The sequence below is a fragment of the Triturus cristatus genome, chromosome 12 (genome assembly GCF_964204655.1).
Source record: "Triturus cristatus chromosome 12, aTriCri1.1, whole genome shotgun sequence".
Lineage (NCBI taxonomy): Eukaryota > Metazoa > Chordata > Amphibia > Caudata > Salamandridae > Triturus > Triturus cristatus.
The window spans coordinates 318,303,384-318,316,525 of NC_140595.1; the positions used below are offsets into that span (position 1 = coordinate 318,303,384).

At 51.9% G+C, this 13,142-nt stretch overlaps 1 protein-coding gene across 2 annotated transcripts in view; it reads left to right on the forward strand.

The window, feature by feature from the left end:
* Positions 1 to 13,142, forward strand: part of TK2 (thymidine kinase 2) — a 246,922-nt gene that overhangs the window by 32,383 nt on the left and 201,397 nt on the right. The window contains exon 1 of one of the 2 annotated variants that reach the window (XM_085640006.1): positions 11,929 to 12,184. The exons of the other annotated variant lie outside the window; for it this stretch is intronic. Within the exon in view, the coding sequence (XP_085496132.1) occupies positions 12,073 to 12,184 (112 nt within the window). The 5' untranslated portion in view covers positions 11,929 to 12,072. Of the gene's footprint in view, positions 1 to 11,928; positions 12,185 to 13,142 lie in introns of those variants that run through there. 2 annotated transcript variants of the gene reach the window in all.

Below are 13,142 nucleotides of genomic sequence, written 5' to 3' on the forward strand. Positions count from 1 at the left end.
CTGGTCAGAATCCTTGACCCCCCTCTTTACCTCGGCCAGTCTGTCTGGGTGCCTTCCAGCTTCATGGAAGGGTTCTATCATTTCACCAATATACAAAGCAGGGGATAGAACCCTACCGAAAAATTATCGCCTGATTGCCCTACTGGATATCGAGGCGTAAATGGGCTACCAAGAACAATATAATTCCGCCCAGTCAAACAGGATTTTGCAGAGACGCCGGAACCACAACAAACCTCTTAGCAATATCACTACTTAGCAAATCTTTGGAGGAAACTAGCTCTTTGGGGGATCCCTGCACCTCTTCTAAACCTCCTGATTGAACTGCACTCCAACACGTGTGTTCAGGTGAAGCTTGGAAATGGTACCCACCTCTCGAGGGGTATATCAACAACAAAAGGCCTCAAGCAGGGGTGTGTTTTAGCACCGACCCTTTTCAACTTATACATAGCTGACTTGCCACCAGCTCTAGAAGCCTGCAATGCACACGCCCCTCACCTGGGGGGGTCGAACCCTGTCCAGCATATCCTATGCAGACGACGTGGTCCTGATCAGTCACACCAAAGTAGGACTACAACATCTCATCAATACACTGCATGGATATGCTGAGGATAACCTGCTCGAAGTCAACATTGATAAAACCAAAATACTGACAATAACCGCGAAAAAAAAGTCTCACTCTTGGTTCCTTGGAACGAGGGCAATCGCGAACTGCTCTGAATATAAATATCTTGGCGTCATAGTTGATAGGGGAGGCCATTTTTCAAACCACCTTGAGGCCATCAAGAGGAAATTTATGCTGATTGCAACAACACTTAGACAACTTAAAACTAAACTGACCGGGCCTACCCTTCTGCCATTGCTGCGTGTTGCTCAAGTTAAAATTCAGTCATCAATTACTTATGGTAGTGAAGCTTTAAGAGGCACAGACGCAAAATCGCTGGACATTACTATTTCAAAAGCGTATATAGTCCTTTTAAACTTACCATCATATACCTCACAGGCTCAGATCCGGTTAGAACTTGGACTAACAAACAACTGCTCGCAAGGCGAGGATCATATATCAAGTGCTGGTACAAAATAAAGAATTCACCTGAAAACACACTGAACCACCAGCTTTGGAATGATCTGCGTAGCAGCTTCACCGCACCTGCAAAAAAATATTTAGAGGAGTCACTAGCTATCACAGGTTTAAAAGAACTGTGGGAAATCTCTCTACCGCATGCACAATTCAAGCGTGTAGTCAACAAGAGCATAAAGAGACTTTCCTTTATAGAGGACAAAGCTACCTTTGCCCATAGGCGCCACGCATAGATGATTTTGAGCACCTACAAATCACCTGGGTTTCAGGCTTACTTCGGACTGGGGTATTGTAGGAAATCAAAAGAAGTCATTTTAAAACACAGGCTAGGAATTTTACCAGCCATACTCCACCTACAACCATGGCTGAGAAGGAACTGCGAGACTATATGTAGGCTGTGCGGCGCAGGGAAAGAAGATATTGAACATTTGTTATGCTCCTGCAAGAAGCTAAAAGAGGAAATCAATCAATCAATCAATCACGGCATTTGTAAAGCGCGCTACTCACCCGGGAGGGTCTCAAGGCGCTGGGGGAAGGGGAAATGTTACTGCTCGAACAGCCAGGTCTTGAGCTGCTTCCTGAAGGAGAGATGGTCTTGGGTTCGCCGAAGGTGGGTGGGGAGGGAGTTCCAAGTCTTGGCTGTCAGGTAGGAGAAGGATCTTCCTCCGGCGGTGGCTCTGCAGATGCGTGGAACGGTGGCGAGGTCGTGGCTGGTCGATCGTAGCTGGTGGGTGGGCGTGTAGAAGGTCATGCGGTCGTTGAGGTACTTGGGGCCCAGGTCGTGGAGAGCCTTGTGTGCGTGGGTGAGGAGTCTGAACGTGATTCTCTTGCTGACGGGGAGCCAGTGCAGGTCTCTCAGGTGTCCGGTGATGTGGCTGTGTCGGGCGATGTCCAGGATGAGTCGTGCGGAGGCGTTCTGGATGCGTTGGAGTCTTTTTTGAAGTTTGGCTGTGGTTCCGGCGTAGAGGGTGTTCCCGTAGTCCAGTCGGCTGGTGACGAGCGCTTGGGTGACGGTCTTCCTGGTTTCGGTGGGGATCCATCTGAAGATCTTGCGGAGCATGCGCAGGTTGTTGAAGCACGAAGATGTGACGGCGTTGACTTGTCTGGTCATCGAGAGGGAGGAGTCCAGGATGAAGCCCAGGTTGCGTGCGTGGTCTGTTGGTTTGGGAGCGGTGCCCAGGGCCGGGGGCCACCAGGAGTCGTCCCAGGCGGAGGGTGATGATCCCAGGATGAGGACCTCCATCTTGTCCGAGTTCAGTTTGAGGCGGCTGTTCCTCATCCAGTCGGCGACGTCTTTCATCCCTTCGTGTAGGTTGGCTCTGGCGGTGGTGGGGTCGTTGGTGAGGGAGAGGATCAGCTGGGTGTCGTCGGCGTAGGAGATGATGTTGAGGTTGTGTTGGCGTGCGATGGCTGCGAGGGGGCTCATGTAGACGTTGAAGAGGGTTGGACTGAGTGAAGATCCTTGTGGTACGCCGCAGATGACTTCGGTGTCCTCGGATCTGAAGGGGGGGAGGCGGACTCTCTGGGTTCTTCCGGCGAGGAACGAGATGAACCATTCCAGTGCTTTCTCTCGGATTCCAATGTTGCTGAGGCGCTTCACTAGGGTGCGGTGGCAGACAGTGTCGAACGCCGCAGAGAGGTCCAGGAGGATGAGGGCCGCTGTTTCCCCGTTGTCGATCAGGGTTCTGATGTCGTCGGTGGCTGCGATTAGGGCGGTCTCGGTGCTGTGGTTGGCCCGAAAACTGGACTGCGAGGGGTCGAGGGAGCCGTTTGTCTCGAGGAAGGCGGCAAGCTGTCTGTTGACGGTCTTCTCGATGACTTTGGCCGGAAAAGGAAGGAGCGAGATGGGACGGTAGTTCTTGAGGTCGGTGGGGTCTGTCGTTGGTTTCTTCAGGAGGGCGGTCAGCTCGGCGTGTTTCCAGCTCTCCGGGAAGGTGGCGGTGTGGAAGGAGGAGTTGATGATGTCCCGGAGATGGGGTGCGATGATGGCGTCGGCTTTGTTGAAGACGTGGTGTGGGCAGGGGTCGGTTGGAGATCCGGAGTGGATGGAGTTCATCGTGCGGGTGGTGTCTTCGCTGCTGATCGGGGTCCAGTTGCAGAGGGTGGTGGTGGCGGGCGTTGGTTCGGTGGTAGGGTGCGTTGTCTGTGCGTCGAAGCTGTTGTGTATGTCGGCGATCTTGCGGTAGAAGAACGAGGCGAGTGAGTTGCAGAGGTCTTGCGAGGGAGTGATGTCGTTGTATCCGGCGCTGGGGTTGGAGAACTCTTTGATGATGCTGAAGAGTTCCTTGCTGTCGTGGGCGTTGTTGTCAAGTCGTTCTTTGAGTGCCGACTTCTTGGTGGCGCGGATCAGCTGATGATGTTTTTGGGTGGCGTGCTTGAGGGCGGTCCTGTTGTCTGTGGTCTGGTCATGCCGCCAGGCTTTCTCGAGGGTGCGGCAGTTTTTCTTGGATTCCTTGAGTTTGTTGGTGAACCAGGGGGTTTTCTTGCTTCCGGGTCTGCTGGGAGGGTTCTTTAGTGGTGCGAGGTCATCGGCGCAGGCGGTCAGCCACTTGGTGAGATTGCTGGCTGCTCCGTTGGGGTCCGTTGTGCTGGCGGGAGTGTTCTGGCTGAGGGAGGCGGTGAGCTGCTCGGCGGGGATCTTGCTCCAGCTCCGGCGGGGGGCCTGTTGCGGGTGGTGGTGGGTCGTAGTTCTTCTGAAGCTGAAGTGGACGCAGCTGTGGTCGGTCCAGTGGAGTCCGGTGGCGTGGCTGAAGGAGATGTGCTTGCTGGATGAGAAGACGGGGTCAAGCGTGTGGCGGGAGTAGTGGGTGGGGGTGTTCACCAGTTGCTTGAGTCCGAGGTTGGCGAGGTTGTCCAGCAGGGCGGTGGTGTTCCTGTCGTTGTTGTTCTCCAGGTGGAAGTTGAGGTCCCCTAGGAGGATGTAGTCAGCGGAGGGGAGGGCGTACGGGCTGATGAAGTCTGCGATGTCTTCGCTGAATTGTGTTCGTGGTCCCGGGGGTCTGTAGATGAGGGTGCCTCGGAGGGTGGTCTTGGGGTCAGTGTGTATCTGGAAGTGCAGGTGTTCGGCGGCGGTGAATGTTTCGTCGGAGTTAGTCGAGATGCGGAAGGTGTTCTTGTGTATGATGGCGATGCCTCCTCCCGTCTGGTTGATGCGGTCCTTCCGGGTGATCTTGTATCCGTCCGGGATGGCTGTGGCGATGTCGGGCGCTGAGGAGGCGTTCATCCAGGTTTCGGTGAGGAAGGCGACGTCAGGTGCTGTCGCGTCGAGTAGGTCCCAGAGTTCCACGGCGTGCCTGTGGACGGAGCGGGTGTTGAGCAGGATGCACTTCAGGTGGTTGCTGCTGGTGCTTGACTTGGTGGTGCAGGTCCGGTAGCAGGTGAATCGGCAGGCTTGGCAGGCGAAGGGTCCGTGGGTGCGTCTCGGGGTGGCTCGGTAGCAGGCAGGGTTCTGGCCGGCATTGAGTGCATAGAGAGTGGCGGCGTCGTAGGTCCGTCGGGTAGTCTTGCATCGGCGGGGGCCAGGGGTTCCGGCACTGGGCGCGGTCCAGGCGCGGACGGGCGCAGACGGGCTTGCCTTTGGCGCGCCTTCGGCGCACAATCGGCGCTCCTGCTGCGCGTGATGTCTGCGCGGTCGCTATTTATGGACAAGTGGGAGGGAGGAGCAGCTGGGAGGCGGGAGCGGGGAGGACACAAAAAAGGGGTGTGGCCGCGAGGACGACAGCGGAAACCGGAGAGCGGGGCAGACACAACAATCACCTAAAATCACAACAGTTATGCACAAAAACAATTACAAAATGCAGAGATAACAGAAAGGAACTAGAACACAGCTGGGGGACAGTGCGAGGCAGGCAGAGGGCAAAACGAGTCTGCGAGCAGCAGCAGGGCACACGAGGGGGCTCACACAGCTGGGGGCCGTGCGGCGCGGGGGTGTCCTGAGAACAGGTCACACTCACCTGCGCCGCGCGGTCACCATTTATGGACAAGTGGGAGGGAGGAGCAGCTGGGAGGCGGGAGCGGGGAGGACACGAAAAAGGGGCGTGGCCGCGAGGACGACGGCGGAAACCGGAGAGCGGGGCAGACACAACAATCACCTAAAATCACAACAGTTATGCACAAAAACAATTACAAAATGCAGAGATAACAGAAAGGAACTAGAACACAGCTGGGGGACAGTGCGATGCAGGCAGAGGGCAAAACGAGTCTGCGAGCAGCAGCAGGGCACACGAGGGGGCTCACACAGCTGGGGGCCGTTCGGCGCGGGGGTGTCCTGAGAACAGGTCACACACACCTGCGCCGCGCGGTCGCCATTTATGGACAAGTGGGAGGGAGGAGCAGCTGGGAGGCGGGAGCGAGGAGGACACGAAAAGGGGGCGTGGCCGCGAGGACGACGGCGGAAACCGGAGAGCGGGGCAGACACAACAATCACCTAAAATCACAACAGTTATGCACAAAAAAAATTACAAAATGCAGAGATAACAGAAAGGAACTAGAACACAGCTGGGGGACAGTGCGAGGCAGGCAGAGGGCAAAACGAGTCTGCGAGCAGCAGCAGGGCACACGAGGGGGCTCACACAGCTGGGGGCCGTGCCGCGCGGGGGTGTCCTGAGAACAGGTCACACTCACCTGCGCCGCGCGGTCGCCATTTATGGACAAGTGGGAGGGAGGAGCAGCTGGGAGGCGGGAGCGGGGAGGACACGAAAATGGGGCGTGGCCACGAGGACGACGGCGGAAACCGGAGAGCGGGGCAGACACAACAATCACCTAAAATCACAACAGTTATGCACAAAAACAATTACAAAATGCAGAGATAACAGAAAGGAACTAGAACACAGCTGGGGGACAGTGCGATGTAGGCAGAGGGCAAAACGAGTCTGCGAGCAGCAGCAGGGCACACGAGGGGGCTCACACAGCTGGGGGCCATGTGGCGCGGGGGTGTCCTGAGAACAGGTCACACTCACCTGCGCCGCGCGGTCGCCATTTATGGACAAGTGGGAGGGAGGAGCAGCTGGGAGGCGGGAGCGGGGAGGACACGAAAAAGGGGCGTGGCCGAAAGGACGACGGCGGAAACCGGAGAGCGGGGCAGACACAACAATCACCTAAAATCACAACAGTTACGCACAAAAACAATTACAAAATGCAGAGATAACAGAAAGGAACTAGAACACAGCTGGGGGACAGTGCGAGGCAGGCAGAGGGCAAAACGAGTCTGCGAGCCTGCGAGTCTGCGAGCAGCAGCAGGGCACACGAAGGGGCTCACACAGCTGGGGGCCGTGCGGCGCGGGGGTGTCCTGAGAACAGGTAGCTCTCTTGAAAACCACCTTTAATGAACATAGTATACGTACACGGAGCCAAGCAGTCATCGCATGCTTTGACCCAAGACTCCCGCAACCGAATGGATTGTTGGTCAAATTTATGAAATTAGTCATGCTCAAACAATCCAAAACAGACGATGGTGGCTCAGAAAAATAAGGAATTATGGACATTTCTTAAACTCTTATTTTATAATGATTGCATTTTCTTAACAATTAAGATCTCTCTTTCTCTTCTTTTAAAAAAAATTGTAATTGATGAAATGTGTATCTAATATGAACTTTTGTAATGGTTTTAATTAATCAGAAACAATAAACTTTTACTTACTTACTTACTTACATTAGCTGGGAGGTCTCAGTTCACAGGTTCTCAGTCTAAGGGGTTTTTGTGCTCCTTCAGACATGGGCCACCCTGGCGCACGCCTAAGGTTAAGTTGGAAAACATGGGGTGCCTTGTCATGGGGGGCATGGACCTGTTCTGCTGTAACAGGCAGGAGGCCCTAGAAAGCAGGTTACAGGTGAGAATATAGCTAAGAAATATTTTCACTCCACGCCATGGGCAGGTTACGGGTTGCTTCAGTTAAGCATAAAACTCTCACCCTGATAGCCAAAGTAGACAGGCGGGTTGTGGGAGCAGCCTCCTAACAGTAGGCTGCTGTCCCATAGATTAGGGACACGGGTGTTCAGGCACATACGATGCTAGATGGACGGCAACTACAGGTTGCAGAAGGTTGGAGCCACATTAGCCAGTAGGGCAGAGGTCTTCAAACTTTTTGATGCCGAGACCCCCCTTTCAAAATTTTGTAGGCGTAAGGACCCCCCTCCTTACAAATATTTCTGGAACCTGGTACTCCTCATCCTCGACAACGATAAACGTCCCCGATTCCCACAGCAAATCATTTTTATGGTGGGGAAATAATATTGAACAGTGTTTAGCAAACCAAAGGTTTGTGGGTGACTGTGGATTGGTATCAGAGGCTTATTACACAGTTCAAAAAGAATTACCCAAAAATTCACAATGGTACTTTTTCACAAATAACACATTTTGGCAAAACTTATTTGGATGATAACACCTTTCTGAACTAAAGTGATGAGTGTGCTTCTTTTTCTCCAGGGAGACGTCAATCTATGATTGCACCTTATAAATATAGGTTTAACACCCAAATATATCAATACGCAACGAAACGGTGACCAGACCCAGTCCCACTTTGCCAAGGGCCCTTAGTGCGCAGCAACACGTGTTGCTGATTTTTAGTAACTAGTGAACCGGTTGAGCTATAAACACTATTTTTTTGGTAAAACCAGCAGCTTATTTGGCAGATGATTGACTATGTGGCAAATCTATAATTATGTGAAAATCGCTGCGGATACACAATCGCATAATCCCAGTGCCCCTGGGTATAATGGCTGTAATGCATGGGCTGCAAATTTAGTGCAAGGCATCCGAGGAGAACCATACTATATTTCATGGGATGCTGGTGGCTTGGCTGTTACTGGGCATACCTGCAAGACGCACCTGTGCATTTCATACAATACGCTTATCTTTCCTCGCAGCGAATTTGGTGTTACCACCCCCGTGTGTCAGGCGGACAACATGATCAGCATGGCTCTTGGCACTAACGCAGGCCCGTGCACTGTGCGTCGCTCACTGGTGTTGCAGGTGTTTACAAACCAGTATCTTGAAGGTTTGCTTGTTTTGTAAAAAAGTGTTCACTGATTCAGTGTTGGAGCAGTAGCGCATGGTTCCTTAATCTGCCTCATATTTTAGGCAGGAGGCCTCGTATTTATGACTATAAATGCTGCTGTGGGACGGCAGACCGGACAAACAGACGCGGAGGCTGTCTGTAATGAGCCAGTTGGTGTTTTTTTATTAACCAGATAGGAAGAGGGCCTGCCGGTGCGGGTCTCAGGGAGTCTTGGTGAAGCCTTCGGGTCTCCGCTTGTTCCGCAGTGTCTGGAATGTCCCCTTCGTTGAATGGCGCTTCTGGGTTGGGCAGTGCGATTCTCCCAGGGAGGCTCATGCGAGAGACAAAAAGAAACAAGAAGCCGTCAGGGACTCTAACTTGTCTCGCCCATAGGCGATCGCCGGTCCATCACCACACCCGGTTGACGTTTAGGGAATGTGCAGGGCGTATTTCCTACTGGCTAGTGCAGGGGTTTGTGAGGAAAAAGGGGAGGGGGTTGTATGGAAGGATGGCCTAGACGTTACTGTGACTGGCAGCAGCTAGAAGGAGATCAGTCCCGACCACCAGAGCCGTCCTTTTATTATATAGGGGTGCTCTCTTAGGAGGGGGTGACTTGAGGAAGGGAAAAAAATCAAAGGAAGAAGACCAAACACAAGCGAGAGAGGCAAAAAAACCAATATTCCTGTAACCACCCTCCACCCCTTTGTTACCCCTCGCTAAACCACCCGCCGCCACCGCTCTGTCCTGTTTTCCCCGTATCTCAGCCACTCACCGGCCCCGCCGCAACTCTCCCGAGTTGCGGCCGCTCTCCAGCCTCCTCCTGTGGGGTCCACCAGTCCTCGCACCACGTCTCGTCCTAGGCTTCTTCTTCTTCGCTACTCCGCCTCTCCTCTCCACGCTGCTCCTTCTTCTCTCCACGCTGCTCCTTCTCCTCTCCACGCTGCTCCTTCTCCTCTTTGCTTCCCTCCTTCTCCTCTCCACGCCTTCCTTCCTCCACTCCGGCACATGTGCATCTGTTTGCAGTCTACGTGCCCCTTTTCACCTATGACGGGGAAGTACATCCGGGTTTAGTCCCTCCCACTTCCGTCCTGGATGCGTCACGGCCTGGCCGGATCCGAGCGCTAGGGGGCGGAGCCAGTGTCCGGAACGTCGCGGCCATGCTGCAGGAGTCCGCGCAGCTGTTTTCCCCAAGTGAGGTCCGTTCCCGGGTTTGTGGGGATGGTGTGGGCAGGGGCATGTCCGGGGCCCTCTCACAGCTGCCTTACCGAGAGCAGCACAAACAGCCTCGCTGCACAGATCTGCAGAGCCCTAAGCAAAATTACATTTTCCCATTTGAGTGCTCATTTTTTCCGAACAAGGGCTTTTGAGGACACTATTGTTATATGGCCCCCTTTTGGGGTAATTTGTTTATGCAGGCCGTAAGGCAGCTATTTTCAGTGGCCTTAGTCAGGACCACTGGAATTATACCGCAGGGGAGGCCCAAATTATGCAGCAGGGTTGGCTAAATTATGTGGCAAGCAGAGGCAAATTATGCAGCACATTTTGGGAAAGCATCACTTCATTATTTTGACATTTCTAAACTTGTTAACACTGTCTGGGCATTAGTTGCATCTCATTAGTACCACTTTAACACCCAAACACAGCCCTGTTGAGCAGAATAGATGGGTGACACACTGGAGGATATGCAAGACACCACGCATCACTTTCCTAAACCTAGACAGCAGACTTCAAAACACCCAAAGCTCTGGCCGCCCACCCAGATTTCAGAAATACTGGGAGTACTTTTATTTATTTTAATTATGTGGTATTTCAAACTCTAAGAACTGCTACAGTTGGTAAGTAATATAGTTGAGGAAAATTCCTTGACAGAAATGTGCTTGAGAATAAACTGGCCACAATGATTTACAATAGATTTGCAATGCAATAGGTCTCGCATTAAGTTTAAGCTATTGGATTGTAAATGACAATGTCTTTTATTTAAGTTTTAAAAACCAAAACATAAATAAAAGGCATGGTTATTTACAATGTCAATAGCTCAAACTTGCGTAATTGCGAGACCTATTGCATAGCAAATGCTTGTTTTTCTTGCTCCTTACTGGCCTTCAACACCTCCTCCGGAAGAGTAATCTCTATGTAAATATATTTACAATTAGAAGCGCGCACTTCACAGCCCATCACAAAGCTTTCAGTGATTTGATCAATGAAAGCCAGTACCGCTCCCAAGCATTCTTTACATCTGCAAACTGCCCCTTACATTTACAGATTAACTCGTAGCACATATTTCTATTCTTTTCAGGCAAGCAGGCATCCTGGAAGGAAACCTTGTTTAGCTGTCTGATCAGGCAGAAGTCCAGGCAGAAGTGAGGCCCGGGAATGCGCGACCCCCTTCCCATGACTCCACGACCCCCGTGGGGGTCGCGCCCCACAGATTGAAGACCTCTGCTGTAGGGTAATACAGCCGTGATTAAGGTTAGACCCCCTTTCACCACAGAGGGAGCTGAGCAGGCGAAATTCCCATAAGGAATAAGAGATGCATGGCAAGTGCATGGGTACACCCTTGCTCAGAGATTGGCCCATGGGGGGTCCCCCCCAATTTCTTAGTGATACACCTAGGGGGCAACTACCTCATTGCCATGGGGAGGAGGTCACTCTTACAAGCCATTAAAGCTGACTTAGGGGAATCAACAAATACATGGGTCAATGTGAGCTCTGGTGGTCTGAGATTTGTTCCCTTGGCCTTGCAAGGGGGCCTCGAAATGAGAGGTGGCAAGTGAGAAGACAGCTGTCTTGGTGGCACGGGCAATCCAGGTGTACGCCTATGGTTAAGTTGACAAACATGGGTGCATTTGTCACAGGTGGGCATGGACACTTTCCACTGGACATGCAGGAGGCTCTAGAAAGCAGGTTGCAGGTGAGAAATGAGCTGTTTGGTGGGGGGCTCTGGCGGTGACGGGGGCCTCCTCCAGAGCTGTGGCAGAGTTACAGGGCAATCTGGAAGCAGACTGGTACAGTAAGAGTACCTCTGCGGTAGACAGGTACAGTAAGGGTACCTCTGCGCGGCACAATAGGGGTGCCAGGGCCAAAGACCAGGAGCCTCGGGGCAGGTTCCTGGAAAACTGCGATGGCGCCCCGTTAGTCCTTCGGGCGGTTGGGGACCTGACCAACCGGGGGTTTGCCCTGCAAAGGGCATTAGTAATAAGGGACTAACGGGTCACGTGATCCGGAGGAGGATCACCCAAAAGGTGTAGCTCTGATTGGGTTCCCCACAGTGCTGGCTCATCAGGCGGGCGGGGCAGCATAGGTTGGTACAGCTGCCTGCCCTTGGAACGCCAGTAAAATAACCCACCTTATTGCATACTTTTATATGGAATAAACCTGCAGCAATATTTTCCCATAAATAAGTTGTCTTGTGTATTTATTTATTCATGCATGCTCAGACTGTGGGTGGGGATGTTGCCAATAATGGCACTATGAGCCATCATCTAATCAAACCACATGTAGCAAAGAGAAAGAAAAACAGTGTAGCGGAGAAAGAAACAGACCCGAAATGAGACGATCTAGAAGCAGTGCATGAAAATCAAACGGGCGTTTTTGACCGCAGGCAAGGTCTGGATTGGTATTTATTTTGCCTTCTAAATTGAAGGTTTAGGGCGGGTAAAAAGTTACATAATTAGGAAAGCTTTTACTAGAAATAAACGCGGTGACATTGTTTTCATTGAATGAGAATGCTTGTACGAATTTAGGAGTTGCAAATCAGCCCAGATTGAGTTAAACATTATGAACTCTGGGGTTGCTACAGTCATGAACACTGCTCCCAGTCCCAAGCGAGCACGAATTCGTCGGTTTGGATTAGTGTTTTAAAGATGGCCACCCGAGCTGACAATGTCCTTCCGAAGAGCGCTCGGTTCAGACGCTGAAAACAGCACGGGTGGGAACGTGGTGCGCCAACATCACAGTTCCGGTTGGAAAAACTGCCCGGTTGAGACGGTTCTGTGATGAGATGCGACCGCTCGCTGCGCTCCGGAACCTCAGCCGAACCCTGCGAGTCGTGCTCGGCTGCGGAAGAGCGGAACCGCGCTACCTCCACCTTCCGTGTGGTCAGCGAGGACCCGGTAGGGCAAGAATCCGGAGCGCCTTGTTTGTAGCACACAGCTTGGCAATAACAATGCATTAGATGGGCATGTTAACAGTTTATTTATGCGAATAGACTCCCGGGCGAGCTGGTAACCCCATGCTTCGACGGCAGCCTGCATAGTTATTCACTACCATAGGTCGGCAGGGCTAAGAACGTTCTCCTGCCTGATATGTCACTTTCCGCATGTTGGTTGCTCTTCTCAAGCCAACTGCATGTTGCATTTTGGGAGTCGTAGTTTTACTTGGAAACATTGTAATTACGGGTTTAAAAATCCCAGCATGCAAAGTGGTGTTGGCTAAAAAGACCTGACCGGTAGCATTTGTTGTACGTGGTTTGGATATTCTTGTCATCAGTTTGTCTCCCCCGGAAAAGATGCTGCACTCGCTTAGATCTTGACCTTTCGAGATCTTTAGATCTCATTGACGTCAACAGCCTCTAATGACATAAGTTACTCTTTTAGTGCTGTGTACTGAAGGAGTAATTTAGGCGGCCATCACATACAGTATTTATTTGTACCAAATTAGGTGTATGGCTGGATGTTGCATACGATGATTACTTGACACATCTGAATGTACTTCTTACATTAAATAACTCGATTGGATACGTGTTTTGAGGGTCACTTTAGGACGTGCAATTAGGTTGTCAGTCCCTCAAAAAGGTGTCTGCTGTCAACTACAAGTTGGAGACGTATCTAATTAGCACATGAAAGGTTTTAATGGCAGGATAAACGGGTGTCATTCACAAGTTGATTGGGTGACGTACTGATTCCCTGTACAGGTGTGAGTTTGGGGATGGAGTATCTCGATGTGGCAGGGTGATGTGCTGAGCTGGAGTCTCGCACGGGTGTGTCATGGGAATGGACACTGACAGAGTAAACAAACCGTCGTGACACACCCGGGTACCTCCCATACCTAAACACTCTCTTTATTAGTGGT